This window comes from Leptinotarsa decemlineata, unplaced genomic scaffold (genome assembly GCF_025532065.1).
Source record: "Leptinotarsa decemlineata unplaced genomic scaffold, Ldec_3_MD MMD2_tig00026282_RagTag_RagTag, whole genome shotgun sequence".
NCBI lineage: Eukaryota > Metazoa > Arthropoda > Insecta > Coleoptera > Chrysomelidae > Leptinotarsa > Leptinotarsa decemlineata.
Window position 1 is genome coordinate 12,033,971 of NW_027412668.1, and position 14,055 is coordinate 12,048,025.

The 14,055-nt window shown below is 31.0% G+C and overlaps 1 protein-coding gene across 4 annotated transcripts in view; it reads left to right on the top strand.

The window, feature by feature from the left end:
- The window catches only part of chb (CLIP-associating protein), a 130,174-nt gene that overhangs the window by 89,057 nt on the left and 27,062 nt on the right, over positions 1–14,055 (top strand). For 3 of the 4 annotated variants that reach the window (XM_074179822.1, XM_074179825.1, XM_074179823.1), the window contains exons 5-10: positions 911–1,027; positions 1,153–1,197; positions 3,149–3,300; positions 3,363–3,599; positions 5,160–5,416; positions 7,080–7,264. In XM_074179822.1, coding sequence (XP_074035923.1) covers positions 911–1,027; positions 1,153–1,197; positions 3,149–3,300; positions 3,363–3,599; positions 5,160–5,416; positions 7,080–7,264 — 993 coding nt within the window. The remainder of the gene's footprint in view (positions 1–910; positions 1,028–1,152; positions 1,198–3,148; positions 3,301–3,362; positions 3,600–5,159; positions 5,417–7,079; positions 7,265–14,055) is intronic. The other variant, XM_074179824.1, reaches the window with a different exon arrangement.

The window sequence follows — 14,055 nt, forward strand, 5'->3', positions numbered from 1 at the left end:
TGATTGAAGAGACATCTAAATGAGTAACAGGGTGCAAATAGAAAGAACTGCACGGTGCAGGAAAGTTCTTGAAACTAAGAAGCTCGTCATTGGATATGTTCGGAAGAGATTTAATAATATTAACCGCTATTTCACAAAAAAGTAATTTATCTCATGTGGTGAAAAATCAGGAGTTACTACGGATTGTTTTGATTTATTTCTGTCATAGTTAATGATTTTCCAACAAGCCTTTGCTCTGTTTTCAGATGACATGATGAAATTGTCATATGCAATTTTTTTGCAGTTTTCAACCTGTTATTATAAACTTCCCTAAGTACCCTATAATTTTCCAAGTAAACTGGATGTTTTGTCACATCAGTTACCAACTTTAAAGCAGAAAGTTGAATGGTTCATTTGAAAAAAAAACAAGTTTCAACCCATTTAAATCTGAACACCTTGTATAATACCTTGGAAATGAAGCATTTCAATGAACCATCAACACCTCATTTATATATTCTATTCAACTAGTTTATTTCAAGGGAGATTTACTCGAATCAGAATTTATATGTACATTGTGTTTTTTTTGTGGTTTAAAGGCGTCGAATACGAGGTCATTGGCATTCTACTATTAGTTTGTTTTTCATTTGCTTTCTTGTTCAAATTTTTGAGTATATCCCAATAGCTTTCATAAATTTTATAATTATATCCAGACTTTCATTATGATCTTTCAAACATTCCTTCATAGAATTTGGTATTTCAAATCGTTGTACATTATGTTATACTGGCGAATAAATCTATCATATTCTATTCCATAATTTATGCAGTGGTACATGAAAAATGTTATTTGTATGTATAAAATTTGTTGTATTTGGATTGTCTCGTCTTTATCAACATGGGTGGGCTTTTACATATGCAAACATTTTTATTTCAGTATCATCTGATGAAATCGATAGGGCCATGATGTCCAAACCAATGGTTCCAGTGAAGAAACCGAATCTGGGCAGCGCTGTGAAACAGAGGAGCATCACCGCTCAAAGCAGTGCTAGCGGTAGGTAACTTGATTGTGAATATACATTTTTTGTGCTACAGAACAACTTTTCACTTATGATTTTCTATATTACTTCAATTTTATATTTTTCAAAGTTATAACCGCATTAATTTTTGCATGAAAAGTTTTCAGCCGAATTGGTTCCATAAGAAATTCTTCTGCATCTTCATGTAAGTTGGGAAGTTAATAACTTGGTGGTGGTAGATTTATTTTCTGTGTTCACTTTTTTCAATGACACTTTCTAAATTTATGGGCGTTTCTCATCTTATCACTGCTTTGTTGGGGTGAATGTCCAAACTCTATGCTCCTTATATACTTTTTTTTGTAAACTTTTTTATTTTGTATTTGTCTCACGGTATTTCATTTTTTATGTTTTTTTTAATTTTGTGTTATGGTATTTTTCAAAATAAAAGGTTGTTTTATTCACTGCACAAATCTCTTATAATTAGGGTCACCTTTTAAGTTTTTACAGAAATTTAAAAAAAAAAAAATTTTTTCAAATTATTCACCTTTAAAATTGATACATTATACATGTGTTGAGAGCAATTCTCCCAAACAACTTTCCTTGCTTTGAAAAAGGAAACAGAAAAGTCATTAAGTGTCTTCTGTGGGGGCTGACTGTCATGTTGACTATGGTATTTGCGAATGTTTAGGCAAAATTTGGTTAATTTGAACTGATCAGCTTAACTTTTCATACAAACATCTAATAACTTGCTGTTATATTCCGCATATACATTAGCACTTGAGAAAAAAACAATTGTTTGTATTTTATTTTCATTTAACATCAGATCATCACTCCTGAATCAAGCTTCTGCTTTCTTTTGAACTATTTCATATAATTTTCCTCTCTGTAGCAAGGTTTTGAGAATTTATGATGGTTGTGTTATCTGCAAAATCAATGTATATGGATTCACATATTTAAAGAAGTCGTTTAGATACATTATAAATAAGAGAGGATCCATTACTGAGACCCGAGGTACCCCACACTCGATTATTTCATATTTTGTTATATTGTTTGATGTGAGACTTTCTGTTGTCTATTTGACAAATAGAATTTGCAGAGAGAGAGAGATAGGGGAAAATCCCCTTAATTCCAATTTTCAAACCAAAATGGAATGCAGGCGAATGCTTCACTCAAGGAGAAGAGCTGCTGCAATACATTCACAACAATCAAAAAGATGTGCACAAACTCCAACCCAAATTCAGCCGCTTTTGAAAGGTGGATGCGGAAAAGTCTGTTTTACCTATCATTTTTATATATCATGTTACATTAGAAAGGGTTCAGAATACATTCTCAAGATTTTGTGCATATAAAATGAACATCCATATAGAGAACCATAATTATAACTTTGTTTCAAATGCTCTCACTAGAGCTCTCAGGAATACTGATCTTTTTTACATTCCTTTCCATGCCACCTACTATGGCATACCTTCTCCTATCGATCGCATGCTCAAAAGGATTAATGATGGAAAATTGAAGGTTACTGTTATTACATTATCTACATCAAAAAATAGCCTGTGGTCAGAATTATAACATTTACTTGTGTATACTAATTTATTGTTCTTGTAGTTAACTATCTCTAGTTTATATGTTGATCAACTGTTTTTGTATTATTACTTCACTCCATGTGTATTATGTAATGGGGATAACCCGTATATATAAATAAATAAAAATAAAATACAATCAAGACACTGATTTGTTCTGCAGTGTGGTTGAGAAAATGTAACAGAACTTCTGGTGAATATGTTAGAGGCTGAAAGTCTTAACATTGATAGCAACATGGGACAGTGAAAAATCCATTAAAATTATTGAAAAATATCATCATCTCTCTGTCATCTCTTTTGTTAAAGGGTATCTGGATATTGACAAGTATTGTAAGTGTGATGCAGGTTTGGTTTCTATAATTTTATTTTTTTTTCTTCAGTGCCCTCGTATTCCACCAGTATTTTTAAGATGTTTTTCATTCAGCACTACACCCATAGCTTGTAATAATAAGCCAGAATGTCACATGTATACTATTGAATCAATAAGTCAGTAAAAAACTGTTACAATTCATGAATCATTAGTTATTTTAGATTCATGTATAAGATCGTTATTTTAAGATAGTTATAAATTTACAGCAGGTGCAGTTGATGAAGATTCATTTATAAATGCTTTTGAAGAATGCCCCAAAATACAGATATTTGCCGCCAGAGAAGTGACGGAACATTTGAAAACCATTCAGGACATTATTTCTGATGGGAACAAAGAATGGAACAAACGAGTGGATGCTGTAAGCTTCTCACGATTCCAAATTTGACACATTGATGTTTTTATTTTACTCATATTTTCCAGCTGAAAAAAATTAGATCTCTAGTCATAGCTGGTGCAACAAATTTTGAAGAATTCTATGTGGGCGTTAGAAATATTGAAATAGCACTGCAAGGAACCCTCAAAGATCTGAGATCACAAGTTGTGAGAGAGGCATGCATTACTATATCGTATTTGTCACAGACGTTAGCTAACAAATTTGACAAGACTGCAGAAATATTGCTTCAACCTCTGATCAATCTCATACAGAATTCTGCCAAAGTGAGTTAGATTATTTTCATTTATTTATTATTTTATTGTTCTTATTAACCAAAATGTGCACTTATGACAAAAACCTACGATTCTTTATTGGGTTATTGGTTAAAAGAGGGGGTTTATTGTCTAACAGGAGTACATAATCCCAATTACAAGACAAATATAATGAAGTTTAGAGCTATGAATAAGTATGTATGAGCAAAATAGAATACAACGATAGCATATAAAATCACTATATTATACAAACACTATATTAAATCATTATACAAACACTGATACATGCATATAATAATCAGAAAAAACATATACTGTAGAATTCCAATTGAATTGTTAGTGTGCAGAGACTTTAAACACAGTATTTCACCTTTATGGGTTGTAATTAGATTGTAATTAGACTTGCATATAAATTAACTACTTTTAGTCTTATATTTTTTTAGTCTTATACAATATTAAGTATATTTGTATATTCAAAACGTCTTCTAAAGCTATTCATAGTATCTATGAAATTAATTCGAAGTAATCAATATAAATCTTTTTGTACATTCATAATATATTATGATATAATGTCATGTAAAGTTTATAGCAATAACATGTATGTGTAACCTCATATTCTATTATACAAGAATATCATATGTTAAAGATTGTCGGAAACCGATCAAAAGAAATAAAACATATGGACACATTACATTCAAAACAAAATTTCTATAACAGTAATATTGGTAGGTATCATTGACTATTTATAAACATAAAATTGACAATCTTATCGGACGACATATTTTTATGAATTTCAAATAACATTTGAAATGTTGAATGTTAATTGAATAATAAATAAAATTTCAATAATATATGAAAAATATAGATATTTTCACACAAAGAGAGGAGCCACTTTCAGATATGCTTCTTTCAAAGTCATTCACAGGATTGGAGGAATATATAAAATGTCTTAATTTTTCATAAATTGAATATATTTTGGATATTCATCTAAAGACTTCATATAAAATGATCTAAATATGTTTCCAATAATTTTTGAATAACTTTTAAATGCGTTGCAGTTTAAATATTCTTTGAATATTATGTTTCATATATTTTGAAAATATTATATATCTTCAAAATACATATATTCAAAGAAAATTTAAACTGTAACTCATTCAAAATTTATTAAAAAATGTTTCAAGATATATTCTCCGACTAATCAAAGAATATATCTTGAATATTCGCTTGCTATTTTTTTTTCTCCAGTGTTCTTAACTTGTCAGACCTGCATATGAACAATATTTGTGAATTTTGGGACTGAGCAAAGAAAAATAGTGGGTTATCAGCATGAAAATTTTGATAATAAAAATATTTTTTCTGCAAATATAAGAATACAGTTCATTATTATAAATCTTTGAGTTGGAAAAATTTTGTTCTAATACGCAATCCCTATAATCAGTAACATCACTATTTTAAAGTAATTTCGCCAGAAAGGAATATGAAGTAAATAATGTAAGTTGAGGTAAAATCGGTTTAGTAACTTATTAATTTCTCATATTGAGTGGCATAAACATGTATAAATGATGATTTCAGGTTATGGCAACGTCAGGGTTGATTACCGTAAAATTTATCATACAAAATACTCACAGTCCCAGAATGATAACGGCCATAACCAGCAATGCCCAGAAATCAAAGAGCAAAGATATCAGGAGAGCGTGTTGCGAATTATTAGAATTGATGTTGACTCAGTGGCCTAAACATCCGTTAGAAAGACATGTCGCCTCTCTCCAGGAAGCTCTTAAAAGTGGAATTGCTGATGCTGATCCTGAAGCAAGGGTTATTTCTAGAAAGTAAGTCGACTTTTTCAAATCATTACCAACATATTTCAGTGTATTGAATCTTATTCTAGGATCCTAACAGAGGTTATCTATCCTTTAACTGTTTACCAGGTGGAAAATCTTTTTTATTGAATTCCATACAAAGATGAATGTATTTAAAAAACGTTATTGAATTTCTTTACCACCATATGCCATTCAGAAACATTGCAGTTATGAAAAAAAATGTTCTGATACTTTTCATTGATGCAGTAGACTTTCCTATATTCGTTTTTTCTGGTACTATTGATACTACAAAAAATTGAATGCAACTATTTGGCACACTTTTCTGAAAGGAACAAAAAAGGTCCTATAAATTTTATTGTCACTGAAATATAAAAAAAATTATGAAAACCACAGGGAAAGAACTTTCCATATTTTCGATTCGGTTCATTTTCAGTAGGTTTCCGAAACATAATTAACTTCACAATATTTACAAGCTCCAAATAATATTTAATTTCTATGAAAAGATAGCGGAACGATTATGCTGTTCGGAAAGAGAGAGATGAAAGATATAAAAATAAACAATTTCTCCAAGGTAACCATGGATCTATCTTTTCAAGTAAAAAAGTTGTGTTTCGCTCTGAGTAAAAGTGTTTTTCCAGCACTTTTCCGAAATCATTTGTAAAACAATTTGATTGAGTAAAGAGTAAATGGAACTTTCATTTGTTCATCTTAAAAAAAGTGCAAAACAATAGATAGATAGATAGATATTTATTTAATCTCTTAAGGTTGCTTTATAACATGAGATAAGTACATAAAGAGGGAAAAATTCTCATTATATAAACATTAAGAAAAAACATCACAAACATTCTAGTCGTTACAAATTGATTAAGAATAATAAGAATAAAATAAAATAAAAAATATTTAAATATAAACATATGTTGAAATACATTGAAACAAAACTGCCTAGTCGCTACGTTTTTTATACTCGTCTAATGAATAAAAGGCATGGCGGATGAGAAACTTTTTCAAAGATAGTTTGAAATGTTTCATATAGGTGATGAGTTTCAAGTCTTCAGGCAAAAAATTGAACAAATGTGCTCCAGAATATAGAGGGCTCTTTATATGTTGCTTTCTTTGCAAGTGGTGCAAATGGAAGTCATTCTTCTGTCTGGTATCATATTCATGGTAGTCACTGTTTCTATTCATATTTTTAGCATTCTGATGGGTATATATTAATAATTTGTAGAGATAGATAGATGTTGATGTTAGGATATTGTTTTCAATGAATGTGTTTCTGCACGTTTCTCTATAGTCCAAATCATATATTAACCTTATGAATTTTTTTGTGATATGAAAATTCTGCATGTGTCTGTAGCTCTTCCCCACACGATGATTGGTTACCATTTTTTCTGTAGCTAGTACAGGAAATGATTACCAATATAGGATAGTCTAACTGTTTTTATAACTCTGAAACTACTGCATATATGAAAATGATACTTCTGTAAAAAAGGTAATTAACGATTTTTGAATTGAGTAGCAATGAACATATTTCGGTAGGCAATATGTTCGGAATGTATTTGAAATTCAATAAATAATATATTCCATCTGATGAACAGATGGACCAAGGACGACCTCTCTTCGGATCCTGTACTATCTGGAATATGAATCACTTGAAATGTTTTTCTTGTTTTAGGGCTTTCAAAGGCTTCAAAGAACATTTTCCAGATCAGGCTGAGGCTCTGCTTCAGTCCCTTGAACCTAGTTACAGGCGAGTGCTTCAGGGTGAATCGATGTCTACTAGTTCTTCACACAATAATATTGCTGGTGGTTTCAAAACGCCTCGACAATATGGCAGATCGACAGCTGCAAGTACAACAGGTATGTCATTATTTCAGTGCTATTTTATTCGGTTTATAACCTAAATGTTCATTATTGGAAAAATGTAATTTCAAATTTGGGTATTTCTGATTTTTGATGACCCTCAACAGATTACTACTAGATGTATTGGTTTGAGATAAAATAGCTACATTGAATCAAACCTTTTAATGAGATCTATACATTGATGAGTGCAAATGACCAGATCTTGCTTGTTACATCTGTATTTGAGATTAGAGAAGTAATTTTAGAAAAACCCCACCGATATTCTACAGATCTTTTATTTAAGGAATGCGGGATACTGGACCTGAGGCAACTATATTGTTTGAATGTTATATTGAAATATAAAAAAATAGAGAATCACGCCAGTTTACCTACGCATAATTATGTCAACTGTCATCTGCAATATGGTATTCTTAACTGGAGTACTTGTACCTCTTGGTCACGTGTTTTCGCTCTGCAAAAATTTGCTGTGAGAATTGTTGCAGTACTAAATTGGAGGCATGTAGAGAGGTTTTTAAGCGACTAAAGATCTTAACTTTGACAGGCTTGTGTCTGTATGAACTGTGTATGTAAACAAAAATAAAGATAAATTCTTCAATAGAACAGATCATCAATATGACACTAGATCCAGAAATCTTCTTGTGCCTGCTGTGCATAGAACTAACCTATACCAAAAAAGTCTCTTATATTTGGGATGCAAAGTTTTTAATCACCTCGATGTCTCTATCAAAACATCTCCAAATATTAATTTTTTCAAATCCAGACTTGAAGCATTTCTTATTGAGAAGAACTGTTACAGTATTAGTGAATTTATGACATAATACTATATTTTATGGAGATGTTTTCTTGTTGACAATTCAAATGTTATATTTGTGCTATTGTTTTTCAACTGACAGTTTGTCATTCATACTATGACCCTTTTAACCTTTTTCTATTATGTTCTTTTTTAATTAAGTCGGTAGGTTCTATGAATTTTTTATATTTCTATATAATTATATATTTTACTTCTTTTATATTAATAACTTATGACAGTGTTCATATTATTTAAATTCATTTCTATATTAAGTATGACGTTTTTGTCAATTACTGCTGGAATGTATTCATATATTTATGCTTTTTAACTGAAAAATAAAGATTTATTATTATTATTATATACCACCACAGGCGCTCAATTTTATTCCTGACCATATTAAGTAAATAATGAACTATAACGTGTTCAAAAATAAAGAATAACGATTCATATACGAAACACCAAGAGCCAAATGTAATGAGATCGTCGAACCAAATTTCTTCAACTGATTCATTTCATTTTATCGTATTTATACTTTTTAATTCTTCATGCACGGGTTTAATTTTTATTTTCATAACTATTACCCAAAATATTTGTATTTTTAAAATGTTTTTATTAATCTGTTTGATTTTTTTTAAGTACTCTGTTATTTCCATATATATATATATATATATATATATATATATATATATATATATATATATATATATATATATATATATATATATATATATATATATATATATTTTAAGCGTTTTGTTTTTTTCGTGGTGTTCTTGTATTGGACTGTACTTTTATCTCACTTATCGAGTATGTACCTATCATCTATGCAAAAAAAATATTTACTACTGCATGAATGTTCTCATTATTGTGTTTGCTTTTTGTATTACACTGTCATTTCCATATATATTTTTTAAGTGTGATGCTTTTTTTTTTCGTATTGTTCTTGTATTGGATTGAATATATTTTTCTTTTCATGTAGTTAAGTAAGGTAATTTTATCTCGAAACAAGTGTTTGCTCACTTATCGAGTGGGTATCATTTATGCAAAAAAATTGTACTTGCTGTATACATTATATCTCTTTTCATTAATAAATGATATTATTATCATTATAATTAACTGTAAATAAAGGGTAAATGTATAGTTCATAGAGGATATATCAATGATGTATGGACATATGATAGCTGATTTTTTAGAAAAGCATATACATGAGATAGGGAAAAATGTCTCAAATAAAAGTTGTAGAGAGCTATGGAAACTATGATACAAAAAACAAATATTAACATACAAGGTTGTCCAATAAGCGTATTTTTTCATGAAACGCTTCCTATATTTCCACTGACGCTTTCTCTCTAAGATGTGACCAAAACTCAAGAACACTTTTCCTAGTTTTTCATTTGGAACATCCTACAAACATTGACATGTCATAATAGTCCGCACTATGAGCATGATCGAAATGTAGGGTTTAACTACTTAATTTCTATTGGAACTGTATCTAACTCTTGGGGAAAGTATGAAAATTCTTCAAATCCAAATAATAACTTTAAGGTTCTAGAAAACATGTAACTGATTCAAAAACCAATTTCACAGAGCATAAACTTACAGTAAATGTTCCAATAATCTTCCATTTTGAGCAGTGCATAAAGTGTCTACCTACAATTTCTCTTCAATTAAAGTTGATCTTTCAATGGAATCAAAAACTTCTGTAATTCAATTCTTCATGTCTTCTGTTGTTGTTGGTTTCTCCCAACAGATTTCTCCTTTAACATATCCTCATTGGTAGGAACCGAGAAGCTTGAGGTTTGGAGATACTATCCATTCATTCTTACACCTCCTGTTCAGAAACTTTTTTACCAAATTTTGATTGTGAGGAGTCGCAACGTCATGTAGGAAAATATGGTCATATATTTTGAACCTTTTGTTTGGATTATTAACACCTCTAATGCAATGGGGTGTATCTACTTACTGTGGAAATTGAATTGATTATGATGCCAGAGTTCGCTCTGATATCATAATCTCTTTCAGAGAGTTTTCGATCTAATGTTATTTGGTATGGATGAACTTTATTTTCTATCAACATTTTCTTCACAACTGATATGAGGACTTTCAACTGTTGAAAGCTTCACCACTAATCAATTGTCTTCATCAAGTTTGTTGAGAATTCCTATAACATTTGAATTTTCCAAGGGTGATTTGATATAAGCGAAATAATGTAAATATTAAATAGATGCCAGGTATATGGTACATAAGCTGCTTTCAACCAATGAAATGTATGCAGATCAATATTGTGATTCGAAGAAAGTACGGTCTGAGATTCTACGATAGAGTGGATTCAAGAAATGGGAAGTGACAACTACAAGAAGTAAATGAAACGGAAGAAAGAAAATGAAAATTTAGCCCTGACTTCTTGAACTGTTCAGCGTACCTACTCCTTGACTTCGTGAACTGTTCAGTGTCTCCACTTACTTACAAGATAAATTGCAATAGGAAGGGGTTAGAATATCCCAAGGCTTCATTCCATTAGATTTCTATTATCTGTAGATATGGTAAGGAGTGGGTCTACTCATTGTGAACCATTCACAATCTCAACTTACGTACAAGAACAATTGCAATTGATATATTTCTGAAAGGGCTACAATGTCCCTAGACCTCATTCCTTCAGGTTTCTTAGGGAAATCAAATATCATTACTGTCTACAACTTTGACCTGAGACATTTTTTATCTCAAATAGGGAAGCAAATGTGAGTTAAAATAGTTTGTTTCTTTAAACACTTGTCCTCTGGATTTGCAACTTTCGCAGGCAAATGATTAACGAGGTCTTACCTTTCAACGTGCGATTCGTACACACTCAACATCGATCATCCCAGAATTGTGATCGAATCAACTTTCACAATAGCAGTAGTTTTATGTGTAGGACTCGACTAACCAACCAACTACCATCTGACCATATGAATGCCATCGTGATTGTAAACCACCGTCATATAAGTAATTAGGATTAAGAAAGTTGAACTGATATCGTTTAAATATTATAATTTTCTCTTTTGATAATATATTTTGTCACTTCGTTGAAAACTCTGTCTTTTATAACTTCATCGTAATAAATACTGTTTCATTCAAGTAACAATTTATTGTGAAATTCTTCACATAGTTGAAAACGCTTAAGAAACCTATTGTATTGTAAACTGTCCAGTAAAAATCTCACAGTAAAATGTTTCTTGAATACATTATGGATTTTCATCAAGTATCGGCCAATTTCATCAAGTATCGGCAAATTTCATCACATAGTATGTTTTGTTGTGCTGCTATTTTTCGGATACTTTAGGCAGTACAGAGAACTTAAGTGGGGCCAGTGGCGGTCTTCACAGAGCTCCATCACTACCACGTAGTTATAGACAACGTAGCAGCATTCCTGTTTTGTCAAGAGAAAGTATGTAGCCCTATGTGAAATTATATCTGTTCTGAAACATGCTACTTTTTTCAAGAATCCTTAGATGTATGTGAAATGTTAATATGTCGGTGTGTCACTTGGATAAATGGTATAAAATCAATTTCTCAAAGGGTCGTGATTGACTAAACCTAGAAAATATGTCAATATGGGTCATGTTTACCTATTTATATTCATCGAAGATATGCTAGGATCTTTCACATCGCCAGATAACATCCTCTGAAAATGGAATTTTTTCCGAAGTAGGAGAAGTTTGAAGACTTCTATTGTAGTGCCGATATTCAAACGTGGATCTGAAAAAGAACCTGGAATTTTAAATTTCTACCTGAAAAACCGCTAATAATGTAATGTTTGACCTCATTGAATATATCTATAAAACAATGAATAGTGTAGAGAAGCAGCGTTCTGCAATCTATCTAGAGCAGTGGTTCTTAACCTTATAGTCATGCGGGACCATTTGACAAAATTTCTGTCAGGCCATGGACCACCAAGTTGGTTAATTAGTTTGTAGTTAATATAAAGTACCTTATGATAACTACAAATAAATACAGAACAGTACAGTAAATAAATGGAATGGCTGTTGTAATTCATCTATAAATAAAATACGCATATTATTTAATGTCCTTTAATCATTAGGTAAAATATGTAACTGTAACGAAAATTGCATTATAAATAAATGCGATTTTTGTGATTGCAAACTCTTTTCAAATTCTGAATCCTTGGTTCAGTGTTACTTAAACTTAAACGCATATCAGCAGTGGCATCCAACCGATTTCGGTGCTTGTTTTCAATAATCAGAAGCGCTGAAAACATAGATATGTCGAAGAAAATAAAGTTAGGTAACGAATAGCAATGTCTCAAAGTTTTGGTAAAGAAATTGTCTTTTGGCTTCAAAATTTTTCAAGATTAATTCCTGATTCGAATGTATCTTCTAAGTTGCTGTCGTGTAGCATATCAATTACTTTTTGAGAAAGAAATTTTTTGGCTTTCTACTACTCCATCTTGACACAAAAAAAAAGGATGTGGGAATCTTCCAAAAACTTTCTTTCCCAAAAATTAATCACTCCTAAAAATATTACTCCTTCAATTAATTAATTCTTCTTGAACTTCATCAGAAACCTCAGAAACGTTTACAATAAATGGATTGCGGATCAGTTTTTGAATACTTTTATCCTCGTGGTCAAGAAAATAGCGAATGAATTCAATTTTTAAGTTTTTTAAATGTAATATGTTCTTTTGTATTTCTCCTCTAATTTCAGCACTCTGTCCATCAATAATTTGATTAAGCTTATCAAACAAAAAGGTTATTACTTCCGACCTTGTTGATCCATAGCTCGATTTTAGCGATAAACGCACTGATTTTATCTTCATAAGCAAAAATATTGCTCATGCCTTGTAACTTAAAATTTCCCGACCCTTGTAGTAAAAGGTTTAATTTATTCACTTGCGCAAAAAAATCGACCAAATAAGCAAAATGTATTTGAAATTTTGACTCGCAGAACTAATCAAACAACTCTTTGTTTTCCTTGTTAGTTAAAATATTTTTACTTCCTCTCTTAATTCGTACAACCTCGACATGTTTCCTTTGGTAAGCCAACGCACTTTCGTGTGGAAAAGCAAAGTTTCATGTTCAGAGTTCATGTCAAAACACAATTGTTTGAAGAGACGAGTATTTGGTGCATTCTTTTTAATGAAATTTACTACTTTTATAGCTATTTTCATCGTCAAAGTAAAGCATTCTGGAAGCGTCTTGGCAGCTAATGCTTGACGATGAATAACGCAGTGCGTCGTAATTGCAAACGGATTTTTGGTTTTTATCAATGCTGCAAGACCAGAGCGAGAACCAAGCATAGCAGGAGAACCGTCCGTACAAAACCCTGCAACCCGTTCCCACATAAATCCATGTTTCTCCATATATTGACTTATTTCATCCATAACATCTGCACCTTGCGACTTCGTTTCAAGTTGTTGAGAAAATAGTAAATCTTCTTTAAACATTTTACCGGCGGTCCGTATTGTATCGTGTCGACTCATCTAACATATTTTTTAGGATGGCTCCGCGGACCGCTTGGGGTGCTTCCAGGGACCACCAGTGGTCCGCGGACCACCGGTTAAAAACCACTGATCTAGAACAATATCTATAAAGGGACAATTACAAAAATGAACAAATAATTAAACTTGAACTCTATCAACATTATTAACAAACAAATTGTATAATCAATCATATTTTTCGAAAAAAATTGTGATCAATAAAAAAAGCAATAAAACGAAAAAAAATTCAGTTGTCCAATATATATTTTTTCAGATCAGATTTCAATTTTTCTTCCAAAGTCAGTTTAAATTTTTATAGTCTCTCAATTACTGTTTCTTCATATGTTTTATCGAGTATATAAAAAGGCAAATCTTCATTTTAAATAAAAAGTCAAGGTTCAAGAGATTTCTTATTCTATAAAATTTTGTGGTTGACTCCATAAAGCTATTTTGAAAATACACTCAATTGCCTTATGATATTACATTAATGGAAAAATTCAGAATGAGCTTGAGATGTTACTTATT